This window comes from Trachurus trachurus, assembly GCF_905171665.1.
Source record: "Trachurus trachurus genome assembly, chromosome: 21".
Taxonomy (NCBI): domain Eukaryota; kingdom Metazoa; phylum Chordata; class Actinopteri; order Carangiformes; family Carangidae; genus Trachurus; species Trachurus trachurus.
In genome coordinates, this window is record NC_139899.1 from 30,350,565 (window position 1) to 30,376,704 (window position 26,140).

At 42.1% G+C, this 26,140-nt stretch overlaps 1 protein-coding gene across 1 annotated transcript in view; it reads right to left on the reverse strand.

Annotated features, from left to right (window-relative positions):
* Nucleotides 1–26,140, reverse strand: part of vwa8 (von Willebrand factor A domain containing 8) — a 123,115-nt gene that overhangs the window by 24,585 nt on the left and 72,390 nt on the right. The window contains exons 29-37 of the mRNA XM_083997034.1: nucleotides 24,390–24,577; nucleotides 18,841–18,978; nucleotides 17,013–17,077; nucleotides 16,780–16,905; nucleotides 15,077–15,186; nucleotides 13,399–13,550; nucleotides 12,127–12,331; nucleotides 11,936–12,017; nucleotides 10,810–11,014 (exon numbers count right to left, since the gene is read on the reverse strand). Coding sequence (XP_083853160.1) covers nucleotides 10,810–11,014; nucleotides 11,936–12,017; nucleotides 12,127–12,331; nucleotides 13,399–13,550; nucleotides 15,077–15,186; nucleotides 16,780–16,905; nucleotides 17,013–17,077; nucleotides 18,841–18,978; nucleotides 24,390–24,577 — 1,271 coding nt within the window. The remainder of the gene's footprint in view (nucleotides 1–10,809; nucleotides 11,015–11,935; nucleotides 12,018–12,126; nucleotides 12,332–13,398; nucleotides 13,551–15,076; nucleotides 15,187–16,779; nucleotides 16,906–17,012; nucleotides 17,078–18,840; nucleotides 18,979–24,389; nucleotides 24,578–26,140) is intronic.

The following is a 26,140-nucleotide window of genomic DNA, read 5'->3' on the forward strand; positions in this document are numbered from 1 at the left end:
CTACAACAACATATTTCAAACTCTAATTGAGAAAAACAAGCTTCAACACGTATTAATTAGTGTGACTGATATTAATTTAGATATCACAGATGTGGGATCTCCATCTTGGCTCATACACTCTGTGGAAACCGCTCAATCTAATGTCACACCATAAATAAATAAATGATGTGTTAAGAATTCAATAACAATGTTCAGTTGTTCCTGAAACTGTCAGAGAGAGATGTGTTCATTTAACTACAACAAATCAAACAAGTTTAATTTGTACTGTACAGCCAAGGCTGCAACACAAGGTGCTTATGGATAATAATCATAATAATCATAATAATAAAAAAGCTGTAAAATCAACTGAAATAGAACAAAAATACACAGATAGATCAGTAGCTAAATACTGTAGAAAAGTCTTTATCATGAACTTGCTGTTTGGAGAGATGTGATAGGCTACTGGAATGTGTAAATTGAGATTGATTGTTAAAAGTGGGTGTGACGATCGATGAGTTTTACAGATTTTCATTGAAAAAAAAAAAAAAAAAAGTCCATGCATTTACCAAAACTACCGAAACCATGGAAACGTAAACATAAAATTCCACCGGAAGAGCAAACCCGGCTTACGTTTTTGACGTTCGGAAAAAGGTGGATAAGGCAACACAAGCAAGTTTGTTTTAAACCGTTACAAATCTTTGTTGTGATTCTTTTACAACCAGATTGAAGGGATCATATTGAAAAACATTTATTTTTATTTTACACGCTTTTATTTTGAAAAATAGTAAAAGCTGACGTATTGCTATTAAAAATGCAACATCACTCAGGTTCTTGGAAAAATACAGCCTGCAGGATCTCTCTCTCTCTCTCTCTCTCTGTGTCACACACACACACACACACACACACACACACACACACACACACACACACACACACACACACACACACACACACACACACACACACACACACACACACACAGATATGCAGACACAGTATGATCACATCATCTAAAGTCCAGCTGTGTTGGCTGCTGACATGACGCTACAGATGTGCATGGGAAAAATCTTTACAGGCAGGACAATCACCGTGGAGACGAGAGGTGTGTGTCTGTGTGTGTGTCTGTAAAGTGGGTTATTTAAAGGGATAGTTCAACATTTAGTCAGATCCTCCTCTCACCATAATCCCTATAGTCATAGCAGTAGATTCATCACCTTTAATTATCGGTGCATGTTGTTTTGAGATCGGTGGGGCCCGGGCAGAGACGTGAGCTGCTCAGTCCCCTGTCCCTCATCAAACTCATCAAATACACAATCCAACAACTCCACAACGCTCTGGTGGACAAGTTGTGACCTGCACATTCACCACGCTATGAGATAATAACACAACGTTACCAGACAGAGTTGTTTTAGAGGGAAATGCAGCCAGAACTACATTCCACAACACGGCTGCTGGACGGAGGGATTTCAGAAGAGAAAGTAGTTCAGAGTATTTGCTTAATGTGTCGTAATGTTCCATAATTATACATGATTATAAGATAAGATAAGATAAGATCAGATAAGAGGCCTTTATTGTCACTGCATTCAAATACAATGAAATTGCAACTGCCCATCACAGTGGTGGCATACATACTTAAAATCACACACATCATAAAAGCAGGAAAACAGAAAAGGCAGGAAAACAGATCTCATAGTGTGGTGAATGTGCAGGTCACAACTTGTCCACCAGAGCGTTGTGGAGTTGTTGGATTGTGTATTTGATGAGTTTGATGAGGGACAGGGGACCTGTACCGTTCACCTCCATTATGTTCACTGAGCAGCCCACATCTCTGCCCCGCCGATCTCAAAACAACATGCACCGATAATGAAAGGTGATGAACCTACTGCTATGACTATAGGGATTATGGTGAGAGGAGGATCTGACTAAATGTTGAACTGTCCCTTTAACCTGTCAACCATCCTCAGTGTAACAGTGATCAGAGGGAGAAACAGAGATCAGAGGTCAGAGGTCGCCTCCTCCACCATGTGACCGCTCGCTCTCCCATTACACACTCACACTCCTACACGTGTGTCTGTGCATGTGAGTCACGCACCATCACCGTCACCACGACCACCGCCAGCGCCACGGCAACAGAACCTGAGCTCCGTCGCCGTGCACACGCCACCTCCATATATGGACACGACGAGGACGTGCACCTGATGCACGGGAAGCTGCTGAGACCAATCACACTGACTGACTGAGTGTTGATGAATGCGATTACATCATCGCCCAGTAAACACACACACACACACACACACACACACACACACACACACACACACACACACACACACACACACACACACACACACACACACACACACACACACACACACACACACACACACACACACCCCTCCATCACAGCTGAAATCTGTCCATCAGACAGGAAGTGCAGCTATCAGGACGCCTGTTTCCCGCCAATCTGCTCACCCTCGTCATCACACTCAGTTTAGATGAAAACATTCAGAGCTGATGAGTGAGTGTGTGTGTGTTCGTGCTGCGCAAACACACACACACACACACACACACACACACACACACACACACACACACACACTCACTCACTCACTCAGTCAGAGAAGCTGTGACTAATGATCCACTTTTAGGTTCAGAAAAATGAGGAGTGAGGCTTTAATAAAGCATGTGTCCACTCTGCACTCAGGCCGGTCCCTGTACTGGAAGAGGCATGAGTCATGAGTGTGTGTGTGTGTGTGTGTGTGTGTGTGTGTGTGTGTGTGTGTGTGTGTGTGTGTGTGTGTGTGTGTGTGTGTGTGTGTGTGTGCGTCCGTGTGTGTGTGTCATGTTACTGAGGCCCAGCAGGGATCCAAACTGGAGGACGATCAGTGTTGCTCACTACATGACGTTTATCAGACAGCAGAAACAACATCTACCACACGACCACAGTCTCTCTGCTGTGACTGACTCTCACTTAAAGTTTTTGACGTTTGCATTCAGTGAGTTTTTCTGACTTGAACCTGTGAGGATTTATTTGACAGTTTTCAGTAGAGAGAGGAAAAATCCCGCCTTCGTCTTAGTAAATGATCTTAAATAGATTCAGTGGGCCATGTGGACCAATCAGAACACACACGAGATGATATCATGGATGGAAACACCTAACAAAACAAAAATAACAACCCCATTAGTAGGCTGCATGAATAGACAATGAAATAAATAGTCCATCAATGTAACTTCCAATATAGGACATGTATATAAAAGGCAAATAGGCGATAAGAGTAAGAGTAACAACATCATTTTAAAGATAAGACCCTGAGAAGAACCCAAGGACAGTCAGGATGAGAGGAAACATAGCAGATATATAGAGCATAAACTCAGCAGCTAAAATATAGTAGAGACAGTGTGACAGCGAAAATCTCATAAGATGAAGAGAGAGAGTTCATGGTTCAGTCCCTTTGGTGCCGCTCTTTACTAAAGGCTCTACTCTGCGTCCTGCTCATACACAGTGACATGACGGTATGATGAGCACAACTTAACCCTCCTCTCTTGTGATGCGTTCATGTTATGCAGCGCGCTTTACACCTTGTGCATAATGCTAAACAGGACGTTTTAATCCTGCAGCCTGATTGGAGCAGCTCCCAGGTCGACCAATCTGGACTGAACGTACAAAAACTCTGGCCTCATTGTCTTATTTATCGTTTGTATCAGTGTCATTTATCTCCTCACTAGTAGATAACTTAAAGCAGAAGTAAGCGATATTTTTGTGATAATATAAGTCTTAAAGTCCCTGAAAAGTGACACTGGATTCGTTTTCTGAGTTAATCACATCCCAGACATATGTCCTATTAACCATCCTGCCAATTTTGGATGCTAGAAAAATTCGTTTAGTAGGTGAAATTAGGTTTTAAAATCATGACTAAATGAGGCAGTTCTCTCAGCTCTGGATGTCTGCTGCAGGCACAGAAGCCCCGCCCACTTGCTGAGCTTCGTCAAGTTTCAACTGTCAATCAAAGGGCCTACCGGCCGGCCAACTATGCTAGTGCTACTGCTAACTGTCACATCGTACCCGAGCAGCTACGGGCTTGAGCCTGAGTCTGAGTCCAGCTCTTATCTGAATGTCTCGGATACACACTGAGCAGTGAGGGAAATATGCTGGGGGCACACGAATCTCCGCTACCCTGATAGCGTTAGCTCGGCGGCTAATAGCCCGGCGCTAACGCGTTAGCTCGACTAGCCCGGCGCTAACGCGTTAGCTCGGCGGCTAGCCCCGTTCGTCCCGTTCACCCCGAGCCACTGCAGCATCGGACCCACGGCTCACCGCCACAGCAACAGGAGCCTTGAAGGCTACACCACAACAACAATGAGGGCCGCCACAGTCAGCACAGGACGACGGGCCTAGCGCTAGCCGCCGAGCTAACGCTATCAGGGCAAGCAGAGATTCATCTGCTGACGGCGGCGGCCCTCAGTTTTGTTGCCGGTGTAGCTGTTGCTGTGTCGGTGAGCTGTGGGACGGACGCTGCGGAGGTTCACCTGGACTGTGGCTGTTTTAGCTTTTAGAGTTTTGCCACCGAGCGCCGGCTGGTCCCACGGTGGCAGTCTCATTAGTTTGTTTGAATTAAAAGTGGAGCTTCATGTTTCACATAAGAGCAGCGCTGCCTCTGGGATCTGTATAGACTATGTTCAAATAACACCACATTTACATCAATAAATAAATGTTTTACAATGACCTGATAAGTCTGCATTACATTTTATTAAGACAGAGACCAAGCTAGTTGACTGGTAGCTCCGGCGGCGCTGGTAGCTCCAGGGGTAGTGGCAGCAGACACTCGTTGGCATTCAGTATTTATAATATTACTGTGCACATGGGAGGAGTTATGAAAGTAGGGACGCCAGTGCGTCACGGCGCCCCCTCTGTAAGCCTGCCCTTAAAAACAAAGACCACTGAAGCAGAGTGAAACTGTGAAACCCTAACCTCTAAAATTAAGCACTGCACAGAAATGAGTCTTTTTGCATGTTTTTATCAATAAATTTCGAACACTTTTAATATATTTTGAAACAAAACTCCAATTTCACTTTCCAGGGACTTTAAATAGTTATATCTTCCAACAGCAATCACTTACATAGAGTGTTTGGACCGAAACACGGGTCTGTCAGTCACTCTGCTCTGCTCTGAGCCGAGGAGAAAACTTTTCTCGTATCCTACAAGTTTTATCCAATGAGGAGAGAGAACGGCATGCAGGGCTGTGTGTGCAGCCAAGGGATGCGCCTGAATGTGGTGACGTAGGGACGAGGACCAATAGATCCATGACGAGGGCGGGGGCTGCTAACTCCGTCGGCTGACAAGACGTTATGGTGCGTTCAAGGCAACTCATAACTCGTGTTTTTCCGACCTGTGAAGTGGTACCAGTTCGATCTGGTACGAGTTCACGGGTCAGAAGTTACGAGTGGCCGTTATAGTGACTTTCACAGGTAAAACAGGTCGGAAAAACACGAGTGGGTTGCCTGGAACGCTACAAAGTCGTAAGTTGTGACTTGAAGCTGTAATTTACGGTTTCAAAAGCCTGCCTGGAACGCAGCATTAGCCAAAACGACTGGATCGCTTACTTCTGCTTTAATGAATTATCACATCTGGGTCGATGCTGCTTCACGTTCCCTCTAAAATAAACTGGGTGGTAAAACTGATAGTTTTCAGCAGAAGTGGGCGTGAAACAGTGTCTGATGATAAAACACATCACATTACCATGAGACAAAGAGGAGAGATTAAAAACAAACATCACTTCTCAAGGCTTTCTGTATTCAACACTGGAGCCTCCATCTTCTTCTTCTAACTTTATACTAATTGATTCCAACGCTGCAGAACGACTTGTGCCTTTTTCAGCAGTGAAGCCAAGAGTCAAACATCTGTTTCTGCAGGAATCACTTTGTCTCCTTTAAGTGACGGCTGAGGCTCACACATGATGGACCGTGGACAAAAACACTATTTCTTTAAAATATTAAAGCTGGAAACTATGTAACATACGTATAATCCAGGAGTAGGGATGTCACAATTACTTTGCGGTGTTTAACGCCACAATTATTTAATCGTAAAAGTTCCTAAATACCGTCACTTTCCAAAAAAGATTATGTTGGAACCATGTCGGCAGATTTGGTAGGAATTTAGCACGTCAATTGTAAGATGATTTATAATTGGTCCTATACTAATAGATACTTGAAATGTTTTGTTTATATAATTAGTAATGCAATTATGTTTGGACTGTATTTGATTTTACACGTTCATAGTGCTGTAAAATCATTTAATATAATAATCGTGATTATTTCTCTGACAATAATCGTACAAGGAAAATCTATAATTGTGACATCCCTATCCAGGAGTGTCAGAAAAACAACTTTATATTGAAAGGAAGGGGATAAAAACTTTCTCTGGATGTATACATGTCTCTACACATTAAAAAAAAGGTGTAAATGTCTCATTTAGCTTCTAATATCAACCTTAATGGCTTCTCCACAGGTTGAGTTGGGAAGTATGGAAGCAGCATGTGTATGTGTGTCTGTGTGTGTGTGTGTGTGTCTGTGTGTGTGTGTGTCTGTGTGTGTGTGTGGAGCTGCCAGCTGAGGAAACTTTTATTTTTTATGACTGTGGGAATCGACGTCTCCTCCTCCGCACTCCCCTCTCTCTCATCTGCGGTCCATGCTGCGTCTTGTACGATTAATGACCTCATAAATTTCTGATTCTCCCTTTAGACGCCCAGAGACAGAGTGATTTAGGACTCTGTGTGTGGGTGTGTGTGTGTGTGTGTGTGTGTGTGTGTGTGCAGTCACATGACATCTGCAGAAGCCCACTGTTGAGTGTGTGTAGATGTGTGAACTTGGTTGCATGCCACTGTGTTTGTTAGTGTGTTGGTATAACTGGATGCCTGACATGTGAATACGTGCATGTGAGTCTAACTGATAAGCCGGGGGAGGAAGGGAGGGGTGTGTGTGTGTGTGTGTGTACAAACTACAACATTATTGTAAGATTAAAGTAAGTAAGTTCAACATTTTGGCAAATTGGCCCATTGTCATAATCCCTATAGTCATAGCAGTAGGTTCGTTACCTTTAATTGTTGGTGCAAGCTATTTTTAGAACGGCGGAGCAGAGCCGTGAGCTGCTCAGAGCTACGCTACGGAGGCTCATTATGGGATTTCTTGGTTTCCCTCATCAAACTCATCAAATACACAATCCAACAACTCCACAACGCTCTGGTGGACAAGTTGTGACCTGCACATTCACCACGCTATGAGATAATAACACAACGTTACCACACAGAGTTGTTTTAGAGGGAAATGCAGTAACTTCTTGATGAAAAACTGTCCCTGAAGGCAACGTGCATCAGAGGTTTTGCATGAATTTACCTCTAAAACAACTCTAGCTTGCACCGACAATTAAAGGTAACGAACCTACTGCTATGACTATAGGGGGTTATGGCAATGGGCCAAAATGTTGAACTATCCCTTTAAGTCTCAGGTTGATTGACAGGGATGACATCATGCGGGACACCTGCAGGCACCAGGATATGAGCTGTGTGTGTATGTGTGTGTGTGCACATAGATGACTGATGTGTGTGTGGATTGATGAAGTAATGGAGCAATATGAGGCTGATGCACACACACACACACACACACACACACACACACACACACACACACACCCTAAGAGGAGGAGGACCAGACAGCTAATGAACTGTCGTGTCTTTTATTTCCTCATAACGCAAAGTAACGTAGGTGCTGAGAGACACATCATGTGTACGGTCTGCAGACAGGTGAGCCGGTGTGGAGCTACAGTTGTGTAAAAGTGAAGCACATGCACACACACACACACACACAGACAGACACACACACACACACACACACACACACACACACACACACACACACACACACACACACACACACACACACACACACACACACACACACACACACACACACACACACACACACACACACACACACAGAGGAGCCTTGTAAGCAGCAGGTATGTTTAACTACAGCGGTGCCAGTGCTGTTTGCTGTGAGCCAACACGGAGCACAGGGAGCGTCTGTGTCCATCTGACCTACACTGGACTTAAAGGTGAGGAATCTGGGCCAGTGTGTGTGTGTGTGTGTGTGTGTGTGTGTGTGTGTGTGCAGGTGGAGGTGGATGGGAGTGTGTATGTGTGTTTACTAAAGGTCACATACTTCACCGTGTGTATAACTGGGTTTTTATCTGAAGAGCCGATCCATCATGATGGGAAGATATATTTATAGTTTTAAGAGCCAAAACATCTCAGTGTAGTTTTGCTTCTTTTCTCTGGAGCTGTGACTGCTTAGTTGTGACATCACAAAGTGACAGGAAGTCCTGACGGCTGGTTTTAACGCTCAGTTTCTGAATACAGGCTGTGTGCATTTCTCTGTGGACTGAGGCTTTGATACTTTCACAGTATTAATATAGAACCTAGAGCTGCTTTATAATCACACTACACATGGACATCTACCTTTATACTGTATGGAGCTTTAACACAAACATCTACCTTTATACTGTATGGAGCTTTAACACAAACATCTACCTTTATACTGTATGGAGCTTTAATACAAACATCTACCTTTATACTGTATGGAGCTTTAAAACTACAAATTTATCGTCTTATGGATCAAGAATTCATACGAAACACTGGAAAATAATAAAATAGTGGAGCTTTAACAGATATAAAACTGACTGAAACAGAAATATGCATAAACCTGGAGCTTTAAAATCATGCAGATAGTGATGAACACGATGTATCAGTCTCATCTCGTCCTCCCTTTCGTCCATGTTGAGTCTCCAGATCTACAGATACAGCTGTGAACATGTGGCGGGCGACTTTCTCTAAGGAATTCATTCATCTCTTCTATGTATGGGTGTGTGTGTGTGTGTGTGTATGTGTGTGTGTGTGTGTGTGTGTGTATGTGGGCACCTTAACAATAGTGTCTCAGTGCTGCGGGTCCAAAATGTTCTGACCCGCCACTGAGGGGGTCAAACCTCTTGCATCATCAGCACAATGTCCATCCATTCATCAACACCCACCGGCCGGGTCGTAAACCCAGGGCCTGGAAAGATTCCTGTCGCATAAAACCAGGAATGTTTCGGCAGCTAATACACACACACACACACACACACACACACACACACACACACACCCTATCTCACTGCTGTGTGTGTGTGCAGACTAGTGACATCCAGCTGGAGGAGTTCCTGTCTTCAGCTGTTGTTTCTTAAAGCAGCGCTGCCCCCCGGTGGTGACGAGGGGAAACTGCACTGCAATTACAGTTTTTTCCAGTTGCTAACCCACTAAAATGACGATGATGCTGCATCGCACAAATATAATAATGCTCCCTCAGTTTTTACCACATGCATGACCCCTGGACAAAATTTAGACATCAGTTACTCCCAAAATATTTGTGATACATATAGCGCTGGGTCTTGACTAAACATGGAAATCACTAGTTTTTACATGAGTTTCAAAATTTTTAAGCCCTTCCTGACCAGTTGTTTTTGCTGCAAAAACACATGATTTCTCTATTGTCAGTGACTACTATGTTTTTATTTTATTTTATTTTATTTACTATTTTTGATTCCTGTCTATATTCTGAAGGTTTTTACAGAGGGGATTGTTGATATATCATTCAAACAACAGTGTATGTTTGTAGTTGAGGATGGATATTGATTGTGCAATGTAGGAAACCAAAAATGTATTTCTAGCAACGAAAATTGATATTTCGAGCTGTTTTGTTTTTGAGTTGTGTAGGTTTGTGGATAGTTATAGACCGTTTCAGAGAGTATAAACAAATACAGGTGTTACCAAGGATACTAATTAAGGCTCCATTCCATTTAGTGTACCAGAGCGTTTTCTAATGAGCCACACCTGTCTTTGTTTATACTCTCTGAAAGGGTCTATAGGATTGTCGGTGGAGGACGTATTGTGTACTATGTATATGTATGTATGTGGCTTTCTCATTAGACTGCTTATGGTTTTGTAACGAAATGGGAAATGAGGGTTCGGCAGCTATAAGCTTTGCTTCAGCCAAACTCTTTTCGACCAGCTATATAAAGATGATTAAATAAACATAAACATGAAGTCACACTTTTGCCATTTCAAAACACTCCCATTCAAAATGACACTACATGAGCTAAGTGGCAATATATATGATGTGCCACCTGCCAAACACCTCAATGGTTCATTGTTACCACTCCAATCAGGAAGGAAGCCCTAAAAGACCTCAGGTGAGCACCTTTTTTTCTCTTTACAACGACAATGGAAGATGTTTTTTCTGCAATTTCTTTTTCAATTTAGGTTTTGTGAGCATGTGTTTGTTCACTCCAATGTACCGGTAAATATATCTGCTGTGCATATGTTGCACTGACTTGTTTGGGTGAAAAATAAATGTGTGTACCGGTATCTGCAAATGTTTCTGTGCATGTGACCAATCTGAAGAATTCACTACAGTTTGAACTATTTTAGTTTTATGGCAAAGCTACTGAAAATGAGAGTGCTTTTCATTATGTCCAACAGTGTGTAGTTGGTTAGACACAAATCTGGTAATATGAATGAAGTGTGTGTTGATTTTAATAATGCTTTATGTAGTTTTGGTTGCAGTGCTTCATTCTGCAGGATATATGAGGTATTTTGCAGTTTGGTTGTGTGGTTTTGTGAATTAATTGTGATTAGTATTTTGATAAAACCAGCCTAGTTTGCAAAATTGTGTTTTAGCAACTGGAAAAAAAACTGTGAAGCAGCACATCACAGCGGTGTGTGTGTGTGTGTGTGTGTGTTTTACCTGTAGAGGCCGACCGTCCTCTGTCCCGATCATGTTCCTCCACTCCATCAGCGAGCGCTGCAGCGTGTCCAGTCCCGTCTCCCACAGCCGGACGTAGCCGCCCATGTCCACCGTGACCACGCCCCCCGAGCCCAGCGGAGCCAATAGGACGTCGCTCTCCGACACCTTGGACAACCAGCTGGTGTACGGCGACACACTCATCGACCTGACAGACACACACACGGGAAAATCAACACCGATTTCAAGACATACGATATGAGACGTTTTATTCATCCCACACATGGGAAATATGGTTGTTACAGAAGCATACAAGGTACAAAAGTAGAAATATATGCAAAGTGTTGGGCATAAGTACAAGGGAGTATTAGGGCCACATTGAGGAAAACAAAACAAAACACAGACTTCAAGAAATAAGTCATACATTTACGAGAATAAAGTCGTACATTTCCTATGAGAAAAAAGTCATAACATTACAAGAATAAAGTCGTAAATTTATGACTCTATTCTCCAAGTTTGTGATTTTTTTTATTTGTCAATGTGGCCCTAATACTCCGTCGTACATAAGTAATAAATAAAGTAAATAAATAAATAACAACTGTAAACTGTGTAAATACAGACTTCATAATTTATTCAATTTATTTTAATGATTAATATTTATTTATTCTAATAATAATAATTTAATTTATTATTAAGAGTAATAATAATAATAATATATTTTATAATAAATATAAATGAAGTCATAATATTAATCCAAATAGTAAATGTATGTTGTCATTCAGACATAAAGAGGCACAAATTAATTTCCACCGCTTTTTCTGAAACTACAAGAGTAGATATAAGCACATATTTAATATTTACGTACTAAAAATGTCGATTACTGGATATTTAAGAGGAGAAACGTTTGTTTTTTGTGCAGTTTGGAATCAATAACAGGAGAAATATGAGTCTAAAATGATTGTGCCGCCTAAAAATACAGATAATCCAGTCAGTGCAGTGTCATCTCTGACCACTAGCTGGTGCTACAGTAACTCTGGTGAGCTGTGTGTGTGTGTGTGTGTGTGTGTGTGTGTGTGTGTGTGTGTGTGTGTGTGTGTGTGTGTGTGTGTGTGTGTGTGTGTGTGTGTACCTGGGGACGGGGATGTATTTGACTTTCTTGGAGTTGAGGTCGGTCACCTCCAGGTAGGCGGCCGTCATCGGAGGAGTGACGTCTGAGAGAAAAAGAAACAGAAACAGAAACAGTCTTATCTCACTCTGAATCTGTTCTCTGTTCAGTTTTATCCTGTAAACAGCAACTCAGAGTTGGATGTGACCTCTGACCTTTGGGGTAGACCTCCTTCAGGGGCACCTTGCTGGGCGGGAGGGCTCGGACCACCTGATTGGCCGAGAGCAAGGCGACACAGTTCTGCTGCTTGGCCGGGCTGGAGCGCAGCCCCCCCCTCAGGAAGCTGTGAGCTCCGCTGTCGCTGCTCTTCATCTCCGACAGGTCCACGGCTCTCTTAAAGCTGTACACCTCGTTAGGAGACTGGAAGAGACACAGATTCACTTCCTCTTTACTTATTTTACCTATAAAAATCCTCTACCTATTCCTTTACCTACAAAATAAAAGCATGAGAGAATTATCTTCTGTGGCAAAGCTTGAATTCAGGCTTTAATGAGCTTTTATTCTGAAAAAATTGTGACAAAAACCTCTAAAAGTTCTGGTGATCGACATTTGAAACAGCAGCAAAAACAAATTCTGGTTGATATTTATCATCAATACATTTCTTGAAGTAGTCTCTGATCGTGCTCTGTCCGCCTTAAATTGCTGCTCCTTAAGGTGGAATAGAAAAGAGCTTGCTTCAAGAGCTTCAATCTGAATGAATTAAGTTAATTTGTTAAAGCAGATATCAGCTTCGCGGCCGTTTCGGCTAATGCTGCGTTCAAGGCAGGCTTTTGAAACCGTAAGTTACAGCTTCAAGTCACAACTACGACTTGGTAGCGTTCCAGGTAACCCGTAGCTCGTGTTTTTACCATCCTGTTGTCTGTGAAAGTTCCCTATAACGGCCACTCGTAACTTCCGACCCGTGAACTCGTACCAGATCGAACTGGTATGACTTCACAGGAAGGAAAAACACAAAGTACGAGTTTCTTTGAACGCACCATGAGTTAGCAGCCCCCGCCCTTGTCAGGCATCAATTGGTCCTCGTGCTACGTCACCACATTCACGCGCATCCCTTGGCTGCACACACAGCCCTTCATGCCGTTCTCTCTCCTCATTGGATAACACTTGTATCCCACAAGGAAAATTTTCTCCTCGGGTTACAGCAGAGCAGAGTGACGGAGAGACTCGTGTTTAGGCTGAAATACTTCATGTAAGTGATTGCTGACGGAAAATAGGACTATTTAGGACTTATATTAACAAAAACATTCCACTGATATCTGCTTTAATACACACACTGCACAATGAAATTCAGTGTCGCTCCGTCTCACAGTAAAAATGATAGAATAGAATAGTTACTGTTGCTTAATATGTTTAGATTATGACATCCCATATTTTGCCTGATCTAATATACGTATATGGACTTCACAGTGTTTTATTGTTTAACTCACCATGAGGTCGGGGAAGCCGACGACGACCTGAGCGAAGCAGCCGGTGTCGACCAGCAGCCGGTTGGGAGAGACGATCTTCTGGTCCAGAGCGGCGCTGAGGTTCTCGTTGGGAAGCTGCTCACATGACAACATCTGGGGGACGCACGCCTCAGCTGGGGAGGGAGAGAGGGGGGTGAAATGATAACATGTTAATAAAGGGATAGTTCAACATTTTGGCAAATTGGCCCATTGCCATAATCCCTATAGTCATAGCAGTAGGTTTGTTACCTTTAATTGTCGGTGCAAGCTATTTTTACTTTCCCTCATCAAATACAAAATCCAACAACTCCACAACGCTCTGGTGGACAAGTTGTGACCTGCACATTCACCACGCTATGAGATAATAACACAACGTTACCAGACAGAGTTGTTTTAGAGGGAAATACAGAGACTGCTCGGTGAAAAACTGTCCCTGAAGGCAACGCGCATCAGTGGTTTTGCATGAATTTACCTCTAAAACAACTCTGTGTGGTAACGTTCTGTTATTATCTCATAGCGTGGTGAATGTGCAGGTCACAACTTGTCCACCAGAGCGTTGTGGAGTTGTTGGATTGTGTATTTGATGAGTTTGATGAGGGAAACCAAGAAATCCCATAATGAGCCTCCGTAGCGTAGCTCTGAGCAGCTCACGGCTCTGCTCCGCCGTTCTAAAAGTAGTTTGCACCGACAATTAAAGGTAACAAACCTACTGCTATGACTATAGGGATTATGGCAATGGGCCAATTTGCCAAAATATTGAACTATACCTTTAAGATGATTAAATAAACGACTCCATCTGTCCGATCCTCTCTGTGACATCACTGTGACATCACGTCTCATGTTTCCTCTGCAGGTCACTCTGAGTGTCAGCAGAACGAACCCCGTCCACACTGTTGGACATTGCTCCTGTTTTATTGTGTTGTGTTTTTCTCGGGGTCCCAGCTCCCAGATCACAGATCCCAGATCAGCTCAGGGGCCTCACTGAGGAGACATATGGTGGGGCCCGGGGCTCTGCTCTGTTTTTTCTGTACGTCCATCTGTCTGGTTCTGTTAACAGCTCTGACTTCACGTCCTCACTGAACAGCAAGTCAAGTCGGAAACACGCAGAAACGAACCGTAGCATTAGCGGTAGCAACAAGCTCAGAGATGACATCATCCAGGTCAGAGGTCAGTAGGTCAACCTACAGACCCCGGATGTTGATAACAGCTAACCCCGGACTCAGAGGGGAATAGCACTAGCCTATCAGAACTAAATATTGGTGAAATGAAGGAGTTTCTCTGCAGATAATGTGTTATTTAGAGGCTGCATTCTGCTGCCCTGTAGACTCCATTATACGGATATACGCGCCTGCGGCTGGAGCTCATTTCATCACAACGACTTGTAATGACACCAAAGTTATCTGGGTGAGGAAATGATCGTAATTTATGCTAGAAATAAGGTCCAGAATGTAAAAGACGGTAATTATCCTTTAATCAAGACATCTGTAGAGCAGCCATGGCCACCAACTAGTAGTTTGATATTTTCTCTATTTATTTATTCTTATGCCTGGCCCCCCTTTTTTTTTTGCCTGGCCCTGATACTCCTTCGTAGATAATAGATCAGATGTATATATTATATTATATTATATTATATAATATTATATAGTGAATGTATCTGTACCCGATCCAGCTCCGTGTCCCGAGCTGAGCGGCTCCTCACTGACGCTGTGGAGCTGACACACGCCAGAGTCTTCAGCCCCCATGTGCATGGGCTTGGTCAGCAGGAACTTCCTGTTGAGTCAAACAGCACACAAACACACACACAACACAAACACACATACACACACGTCAGACGATGAGTGAGTTCAGGTGCATCATCATCATCATCATCATCATGAAAGATCAGATCTATCCTCTCTTTGAAAGACACAGAGACTCTTATTCATGCCTTTGTAACTTCGAGGTTAGATTATTGTAATGTGCTTTTATCTGCGCTGCCCAGAAACAGCCTTGGTGGTCTGCAGTTGGTCCAAAACGCAGCAGCAGCCCGTTTGCTGACTGGACTATCCCGCTATGAACCTGTTAGCCCTGTATTGGCCATGTTAGCCCTGTATTGGCCTCTCTTCATTGGCTCCCTGTTCGGGTCAAGAGCTGATTTCAAGGTGCTGTTGTTGACTTACAAAATTTTAAATGGTCTTGCTCCAATCTATATGCAGGGTTCCTACACGTTTGAAATGTCCAAATTCCATACCCATTCCATTCCAGACCCTAATTTCCAGACTTCTTGGGGGGCAAAAAATCAAATAATTTGTGATATTTGAGTAAATAGATGTGCATAATATAAAAAAATAAGCAATTTGTCATTTGTTTTCATTATTCTGAATGTGTATGCCATTATGTCACCAAATAATTTCCAGGAAATTGTAGCTATAGGTACAATAGGACATACAGAATAATTGACCCAAATAACTTCAGATAAGTATTAAGATAAATATATTTCCATACAATAGTTTCCATTTTCCATACTTTTCCAGACCAAATGTATGAAATCAAATTCCATACTTTTCCATACTTTCCATACTTGCGTATAGGAACCCTGTATATGTCAGACCTTGTTAACACTTATGTACCTGTACGACCTTGGACATCAGGCAGTCATGTTGAGTTGAGGTCTTTAAAGCTAAGCTTAAGACCCACTTGTATACTGTCACGTAGGAGTAGGTGTTTTTGCCTTTTCTTTCATTCATGTTTGAATTGTTGTTTTATTGTTGTGTCTGTTTTCACATGTTGGTACATACAGGAATCTTGAAGTTAATTCTAATACCTTTTTAAGACTTTTTCAAGACCTTCTCAATATTTTTTAATACCTCACCGCCACTTCAAGCTGTAACCATTTACATCAGTGACACTTGTAACTGAACAGTTTTAGTTTTTGTGATAAAGACTATATAGACCACTATGATACAACAGAATTAAAAAAAGGCTGGGATAATAAATCAAAGGCAAAGTTTATCAAAAAAAACATTGCTCAACTCCCAAAAAAACGAAAACAACAATCAAACTTCTTTTCTTTTTTATGTACCGGTTCATCTTTGTTTTTTAATAAAACAAATAAATTCACACACTTTCACAATGTTTTTTACAACACAAACTCTTGGACAGCTAATTCAGAAAAAATACCTTCAAAATGTAAGACTTTATAAAGTCGTGAGAAGACTTTTTAATACTTTTTAAGGGTCTTAATTTTCCCAAAATTGATTTATCACCTTTTAATACTTTTCAAGACCCCGCGGATACCCTGTTTTAAACGTTCTGTAACTGTACAGCACTTTGATGGAAAGTGCTCTATAAATAAAATTAATTATCATCATCACCGTGACCTACTTGTTGGTGTCGTTCTCCAGCAGCAGCCAGCGGTCCTCGGCCACCAGGAACACCGACTTCAGGTTGATGGGCAGCGAGATGGAGTGAACCCGGCCCTCCAGCACGTCCAGCACGTCCAGCTGGTTACTGGACACACACACACACACACAGACACACACACAGAGCAGAGAGTGAGGGTCAGCGGTCCGTCAGGGTCGTGGTCGTGGTGGATCCACATCAGAACAGAGTCTCACCCGCTCTCCTTGTAGAACAGGAGCCAGTTCTTGTGAGAGAAGTCACGACACATCTTATGACCTCCCTGCAGAAAACACAAACACACAAACAGTCAGTGAACACATCACATCAACAATGGATCTGCAAAGAGACGCAAACTCTGGAGTTCTGATGCGGACATTTATGTACAACTTGTGCAATTTAATTTTTCCCTTGATGCTTTGCTTACTACAGGGATGCAAACGGGTCAGGACCAAAAAAGAGAGGAATTGTCTGGCGGGGGGGGGGGGGGCTCACCATTAACAATATCACAGAAAAGTCAATTTCCAGTAGTTCAACCCCAACCAAGTATTGAGTGCATATAGATGGACAGTTTTCAGAAGGCCAACATTTCTAGATTAAAAATGCTTTAAAAAAATAAAAACCATTGCAATATTTCAATTTTGGAGATACTGATTTTTAGGTCTTCACTGAATGTTAGTCATAATTATTACTATTAAAATAAACTGAAGAAATAAAGACATGGGATTTAACATCCCATTCAGTGTGTAATGGACATGTAGGCCTATATAATGTGTTAGTTTCACTTTAATTGAACACATTCTACATCGCGGAGGCGACGTCTCTCCTTCACCGTAGAAACGGGGCAGAGCTCCGTGGGAGACACCTGCCTGACACAGCAACGGACATGCACGGGGGGGAAAACGGCGGCGCCGTCGCACCGAATGCACGCGGATACGCGCCGCTTTGGGTAACGAGCGCGCACGTCGCGTCTACATTGGAGGTGAATAGGTAGGCTGTTACCAGTGTAATCAGAGACAACCATGAATGAGTTGTCGCACACACTGAGGTGAGCAGCAGAGCGGCCGCACCGTGACCGCGGTCCGCTCCAGCTGCCTGGTGTTCCCATTATGCACCACGCGTCTTTTCAGTCACTTGTCCAAGTTCTCCTTTACTGTTTTTTTTTTTCGAGACAACACTCATTCTCTCCGTCTCTTTTACCGGCGGTGTCAGCTGATGTGCACATCTGCAGCAACCCAAACAAATGCACATGTTACTGTTGACTGGCTCTATTCCAGCCACATGATTGGTTCGGCGCGGTGGAAATCTCATTATGATTGGTTATTTGTATCGTCTGCCAAAACATGGATGAATGAATGAAACCTATCGACCACGTCTCATATTTCTATCGAGGAAAAGTTATTTCACAATTTATAGACACAACACCGACAAGCACTGAGAGCCGCATGTTGCAGTGACGTTATATAGGCTATAAAAAAAAAAATCAACGATCGATTTTATTTTTTATTTTTTTACAGCAAAGACGTATTTCTGTTTACAGCAACATGTGCTCACGTCATGATAACGTCTATATTTTGACTATTAAAACTTCCATAGTCCGTAGTTCTCTTTGTTTAACATGTTTGTAACCATGTACAGACTACATCATTACCGTGGGTGGGTCTAGGTAAAAAATGTCATTTTCTGGAAAACTATTAAAATGGATTTATAGCGTTTTGGAAAAGAGCTCTTCATATACTGTATATATATATAGTATACCTGTTGAGGAGTGCTGTGTTAGAGAGTGTAGGTGCTTTTGTAATGAATGAATTTTGAATTTTCTTTTTCTTTTTTTCTTGCTTTTTCTTTTTTAACCTATTTTCTTTCTGTATATGCTTCGATGATAAGACTTGATGAGATGTACATGTACGTTTTTTTCTTCAAATAAAAAGTTTAATAGCAAAAACTTTTGCACAGTCCTGCAGATGTTTTGTAACGTTATGCTGTGGAACAATAAAAATAAGTGATAAAGAAGAGGAGTCTGTTCTACTGGGAGTTTCCTCTGACCTGCTGCTCCTTGCTGCTCCACCAGCTGGACGACTTGCTGCTGCTGCTGCTGCTGCTGCTGCTCTGCTCCGAGTCTGGAGACAGCAGCAGCCTCCGCACGGCGCCCGTCACCATGTCCAGATGGAGCACCGTGTTACTCTGAGGGAGAGACAGACAGCACACACACAAACTTTATGAATGAAGACTGGACAGCACTCGACACAGCGTGTTGCTGTTGTTGTTGTTGTGGATGGAGACGAGGAAATGAATGAATTAGATAATTTACTTTGACTTTTGAACGCTCCCTTTACCGTTGCCTCAGAAACACTGCTCCCATTCACTACTTCCTCTTTTATCAGTTTTATCAGATCATAGATACTGTCACCGCTCTGCTCTCAGGTTCATTACTGCTGAAGCTCATAATCCTGCTCAAAGACTCGTTATTCCTCTTTTCCATGTTAGTTTGGTCGACTTTACCTCACTTTTTTTTCATCAAGGTCTTTTTATTTTGGTTTTACAATGTACAAATTTAACAAAAGTCCAAAACTTTATCTCATACGTCTTCATTTTGTTATTTTTGATTTTTAATCCCTAATTTTATAACTTTTGTTTGAACCCAGTTGATTTGGAGCTGCAAAACATCTTGCAGTAATGTTAAATTCAACATCTATATACAATACAATAACACACAATAAATAGCATGTCATCCAATACACAAGAACAAATAAAAGAGAAAGAGTAAAAAGGTGATGTACATAGCTCTAAAGTGTCCTGAAATGCGTTTATGAATTTAATATTGTAATTGCATGCGGTATGAATGACTTCTTAAAAATATTTTTCGTAGTTTTGGAAGCTCTATAGCGCCTTCCTTCTTCCTAATATGTTCAGATATTGTGGTTTCAGTATGAGTGGACATGTTTCACATATAAATATAAACTTGGATGATGTGATAATTGTTGAAAATGTCCCTTTATGTCTTGACCAACAGCTGTTCAGATTGACATTTTAACTTTATCAGACAAAAAAACTGCAGCTCCTGAGATTTAGACTGAATTGACTGAATCACATCGACTCTCGGTGATCTTCAAGGTTAAATAAATGAATAAAAATATATCAATAAGTAGAATTGATCATTTAAATCTATTGGTTTTTCATGCACAAGCGTCTTGCCATTATAAAACCACCACATGTTGTTTTAAATGTTGCTGCAGCTGATAAGAAGTGAAGCTCTGCAGCTCCAAGCTCAGGATTCATGGGATTCCTCCGCTCAGAGAGGAACATCCTCTTCCTCCTCCTTCTCCCCATCCTCCTCTTCCTCCTCCTCCTCCTTTTCCTCTTCCTCCTCTCCTCCTCCAGAGGGCGCTCCTCTCCTCTCCTCTCCTCTCCTCTCCTCTCCTCTCCTCTCTAACCCTCAGCACCAAACAGCTGATGTGCCTTTAACTCCCACTAATGTGAGCACTTTACTGTACTTGACTCAATTCAATTTAGACAGACTTATTGTCTGAGTGTTGCTTCTGTGTGTGTGTGTGTGTGTGTGTGTGTGTGTGTGTGTGTGTGTGTGTGTGTGTGTGTGTGTGTGTGTGTGTGTGTGTGTGTGTGTGTGTGTGTGTGTGTGTGTGTGTGTGTTGGCTAAACTGTGCAGAAAGGGCTTTGGTTTGTGACGCACTAGGCTTCATCTTCAATTGACTTTTATGAGAAGGAGCCACGGGGGAGCTGCTGCCCCCCCCCCCCCCCCAAACCCCCCGCCGCCCTGCTTCACGCTAATGTTTTCCTCATGGCCTCCCATTCCTCACACACACACACACACACACACACACACACACACACACACACACACACACACACACACACACACAGAAAACCCCATTTCCTGATTCTAAACATGTAATAACAGCGTTATTCTGTTTGTGTTGGAGATGCTTCCACAAGTATGTAAACACCTAGAAGAACATCCCTCTGTGTGAGTGTGTTTAAAGGGATAGTTCAACATTTTGGCAAATTGGCTATTACTGTAGCTATTTTTAGAACGGCGGAGCAGAGCCGTGAGCTGCTCAGAGCTACGCTACGGAGGCTCATTATGGGATTTCTTGGTTTCCCTCATCAAACTCATCAAATACACAATCCAACAACTCCACAACGCTCTGGTGGACAAGTTGTGACCTGCACATTCACCACGCTATGAGATAATAACAGAACGTTACCAGATAGAGTTGTTTTAGAGGGAAATTCATGCAAAACCGCTGATGCACGTTGCCTTCAGGGACAGTTTTTCATCAAGCAGTCTCTGTATTTCTCTCTAAAACAACTCTGTCTGGTAACATTGTGTTATTATCTCATAGCGTGGTGAATGTGCAGGTCACAACTTGTCCACCAGAGCGTTGTGGAGTTGTTGGATTGTGTATTTGATGAGTTTGATGAGGGAAACCAAGAAATCCCATGAGCCTCCGTAGCGTAGCTCTGAGCAGCTCACGGTTCTGCTCCGCCGTTCTAAAAACAGCTTGCACCGACAATAAAAGATAACGAACCTACTGCTATGACTATAGGGATTATGGTAATGGGCCAATTTGCCAAAATGTTGAACTATCCCTTTAAGAGTGTGTTTAACTGAGTGTGTGTGTGTGTGTTGGTTCCTCTGAAGGCCAGTTTGACCTGTGAGTGAACTTCATGTTGTCTGGAGCTCTTCATTTTCCGACAGACGTAACTCGATCCATCACGGCGGTGGTGGTGGTGGTGTATTTTTAGCTCCTCTTCCTCCTCCTCTTCCTCCTCCTCCTCCTCCTCCTCTCTCCTCCTAATAAGCTCCAGCTGTAACGCAAAAGAGCTGCGAACTAACGCACATTGTTCTGGTCTGACGCTGGGCTGTCCCAGGCCGGGTCTCACAGGGACAGAGAGAGAAACGGTCTAAACCACCGACCGAACCGCTTTAAGAAACTCAAACTGACGGAGCAGAGATATTTTAAATCCGTGAGGAATTTGCGGTGGCGCTCGAAATAAAAACTGAAGAAACACCAGAAGTTGTGGAATAAAAGTGTCACGTTACACGTCACACTGGAAACAAGAGGCTGTAATGCCTCCGTGTGTGTGTGTGTGTGTGTGTTTTATTACATAACTCTGACACTATTTACAGCTTTCCTCTCTGCTCGTCCACGGTGTTCCACGTAACTCAGCATTAACTCTGACGTTCCTCCGCGTCTTCTTCCTATGAAGCTGCAGCCTGGCTCTTGGTTTCTATTCTCCCTGTTCATATAATATAAACATACCATAATACTAGCATCTGTCTGTGCAAGTAGAATGAGAGGAAGCCCGTTATTACGTTACGAGGTCACAACCAGAATCAGAGCCTCCTGAGTAACGGTCACATCTGTATGTTGCTGTTACTCTACATTACGTAGTTCATATCTTAATATGTTGATATTTAATTTAATTATTTATTTTTTTGACTCCTTGCACTTTGTGTGTTTAAAAGAAAAAAAAAAAAAAAAAATTTTAAATGTCCTTTGCTGCTACAGGAGAAAGAGAGACTGCCAAATGACATTTTGTTGTACTGTATATGCCCATACGATGACAATAATAAACATAAACTATTAACTATAAGTTTATGATGTCACAGTGAAGCTGACCTCTGACCTGATCACTTCTATTTTCTTATTTTATCCATAATTGAGTTTAACCGTGTCATAATTAGTTTTTAATTCATGAGTTATGGACTTTTTTCTATTTTTTTTGTAGGTATTTTATGCTTTTATTTTGATAGGACAGTGAAGAGGGTTTCTGTCTTGTTCTCTTTAACTTGAAAGGCCTCAAATCCATTTACTACATACTTCTATTCATGGTAAAATAGCTAGTTCTTTACTATACAAGATACTGTACATAGTGCACTATGTTACATGTTTTCACCTTTGAAAATTCAGTTTGGACCTTTAAAATTAAACAAATTTTATCTGAATACCCCTGTTTTATGGCATTTGTGACTTGTCTCTTATATGTTTTGTGAACTACTTTATACACTTGTGTTTTTATAGGTGCTATATAAATAAAGTTATTATTATTATCATTATTATTCATTATTATGGGATGCTCTGGTTAGAGAGCACGTCCCATATGGGCTCTGGCCCTTATGCAGGAGATCACCAGGTTGAATCCCGAATGGGACGATAATTTCCTCAACTATCTGAACTAAAAAAGGCAAAAATGACCGAAAAATAATAATAGGAAAAATAATAATATATATATATAATAATTAAGAACAGACGACTGTGTCAGAGACAGACGAGCAGAGATGTGCAGTTTGTTCCAGGTCCAGGAGACAAAGATGGAAAAAGCTGCTGCACCGTGTTCAGACTGAACTCTGACGTCTCAGCTGTTTACTGCAGCCAAAATTACAGAGCTGATACATTATTATATATCATGAGCTTATTACAGTATAGTATATATATATATAACTGCAGAGGACAGGAGGCACTGCCCCAATAAATAAATAAATAAAGACCAAACCAACAAACCAACAGAAACTCTTACCTGCTCTTTAAATGGAGTTTTCTCTCACTGGTGTAAATGTTTCCACATAAACTCTATTAGACTTTTTATTTCTCCTGATTAGGAAACGAAACCACAAAGACTCACAAAGTAAAGTAAGTAAACCTGGTGAGTGAGCTGCCATGTTTCCTCACACACACACACAGCATACTGTATGTGCATGGTGCAAAACCATAGAAACCTTTATAAAGGGATAGTTCAACATTTTGGCAAATTGGCCCATTGCCATAATCCCTATAGTCTATAGTCGGTGCAAGCTACTTTTAGAACGGCAGAGCAGAGCCGTGAGCTGCTCAGAGCTACACTACGGAGGCTCATTATGGGATTTCTTGGTTTCCCTCATCAAACTCATCAAATACACAATCCAACAACTCCACAACACAACGCTCTGGTGGACAAGTTGTGACCTGCACATTCACCACGCTATGAGATAATAACACAACGTTACCAGACAGAGTTGGTAAATTCATGCAAAACCACTGAGGCACGTTGCCTTCAGGGACAGTTTTTCATCAAGCAGTCTCTGTATTTCCCTCTAAAACAACTCTGTGTGGTAACGTTGTGTTATTATCTCATAGCGTGGTGAATGTGCAGGTCACAACTTGTCCACCAGAGCGTTGTGTTGTGGAGTTGTTGGATTGTGTATTTGATGAGTTTGATGAGGGAAACCAAGAAATCCCATAATGAGCCTCCGTAGCGTAGCTCTGAGCAGCTCACGGCTCTGCTCCACCGTTCTAAAAACAGCTTGCACCGACAATTAAAGGTAACGAACCTACTGCTATGACTATAGGGATTATGGCAACGGGCCAATTTGCCAAAATGTTGAACTATCCCTTTAATATCATCAACATCCTGTTCACTGACTCTGTTGTTGCTGCTGCTGCTGCAAACGTTTCCCCTGAGAGTAAGAAAAAAAAGCGAGGTTAATCTAATCTAATGAGTGTGATCGTTTGGTCACACAGGCCTGTCTTTGTGTGTGTGTCTCTCTCTGTGTGTGTGTGTGTGTGTGTGTGTGTGTGTGTGTGCGTGCCGACCTGCTCCTCGTGCAGCACCACCTGTCCGTCCAGCGGACTCCCCAGCGGCGCCACGGTGACGAACGGCTGCCAGACGCCGCTGATGGTCCGGGGGAAGACGTCGTACAGCTCCATGCTCTGGATCGTCTCGCCGCGCTCCCTCATGGAGAACAGGCTCACCGGGTTACAGGTGGCCACGTACAGCACATCTGCAACACAACACACACACACACAGACACACACAACACACACACAACTCTGGGTTATTACTGTGCAATATGTGATTAAAATCCTCATGTCTGCAGAGATGATTTCAATAGATTGTTTCTGAGGGCGCAGTGTCGACTCGTCTTGATGTTTCTCACTGGCCTTCACCTCCACGCTGCATAAATACTTTTATGGAAATCTCCCGAGGCTCCATCTGTTTCTCTAAAGGCTGAAGGATGTTGTGTATTTTCTAATTTTAGAAAAGATTAAATCCTAACGTCTCCTAGTCCAGGCCAAATATACTGTAACTAGAGTTTATATATTTATTTTTCTTTAAGTTAAATCCAGGTTAAAAACATTTCTCTTTTCACGTGCTTATAGCTGAGCTCTTTTTAAGAACTTTAAACTTTATCTATTTTCTTTTATTTTACTTTTATTTGCTCTTGCTTTTAACTCTGTTTTTAGTGTTTGTTTTTATTCTGTTGTATGCTTCTCTTATTTAAAAATGTTTTGTCTTTATGCAAAGCACATTGTGATTGAGCACCAGTTGCCTTGGTATGAAATGCGCTATATAATATGCCTTGTCTTAAAGGGATAGTTCACCCTAGAAAGATATTTCGCTCATTATCTACTCACCCTCATGTTGACTAAGGGCTGGAAGAAGTTTCGGAGCCCACCGTCCCTTCTCTGAGTTACAGGGGGTCTCGGCGTAGCAGTGCATTTCAATGCAACGGTTGCAAAGGGACACCAGACCTCTTCGTAAAAAAACACACACAAAAAAACATCCAAATACCTCCATGATGCTCGTATGTAATGTCCGTCTTGTGCTGAAGCCCCAAATTGCGTAATTGTCCCGAAAAAAATTAAATAAGTCTATATTTTAAGCTTGTTTGTAGCGGAAGCTTCTCGTCTTCTTCTTCTTCTCCTATTCCTGGTCCGTCCAAATATCGCGTGATTCGCAGTAACCGCACTGACGCCGGCGCAAATCACGCTTTTGTGTGTGTTTTTTTTGTGTGTTTTTTTACGAAGAGCTCCGGTGTCCCTTTGCAACCGTTGCATTGAAATGCACTGCTACACCAAGACCCCCTGTAACTCAGAGAAGGGACGGTGGACTCTGGAAATTCTTCCAGCCCTTAGTCAACATGAGGGTGAGTAGATAATGAGCGAAATATCATTCTAGGGTGAACTATCCCTTTAAGGGGAGACACTACAGGTGAATAGGGTAAAAATTTTAACTAACAGATATCACCATGAAACTTCCCAAGTTTATCTCTTACATTAAGACAAATATTTTTTGTATTACAAGTTTTGTCAAATTATGTTTAAATATGTAAATGAGGCAATATCTGATGAAATATGCACTAATTTGCATACATTTCCAGAACAGAAATCTAAACAATGGATAAAGCTACTTTCAAAATGATTGTTTTATTTTGTTGACACATTAGAGTCAGAAGTTTTTACAAAGGGGATTTTGGATATCTCTTTTTATCACTCTGTAAATGAGAAAATACTGTCACCAGCCCCCCAAAAAAATCCGATTTCGCCATGTTTTTAGGAATAAA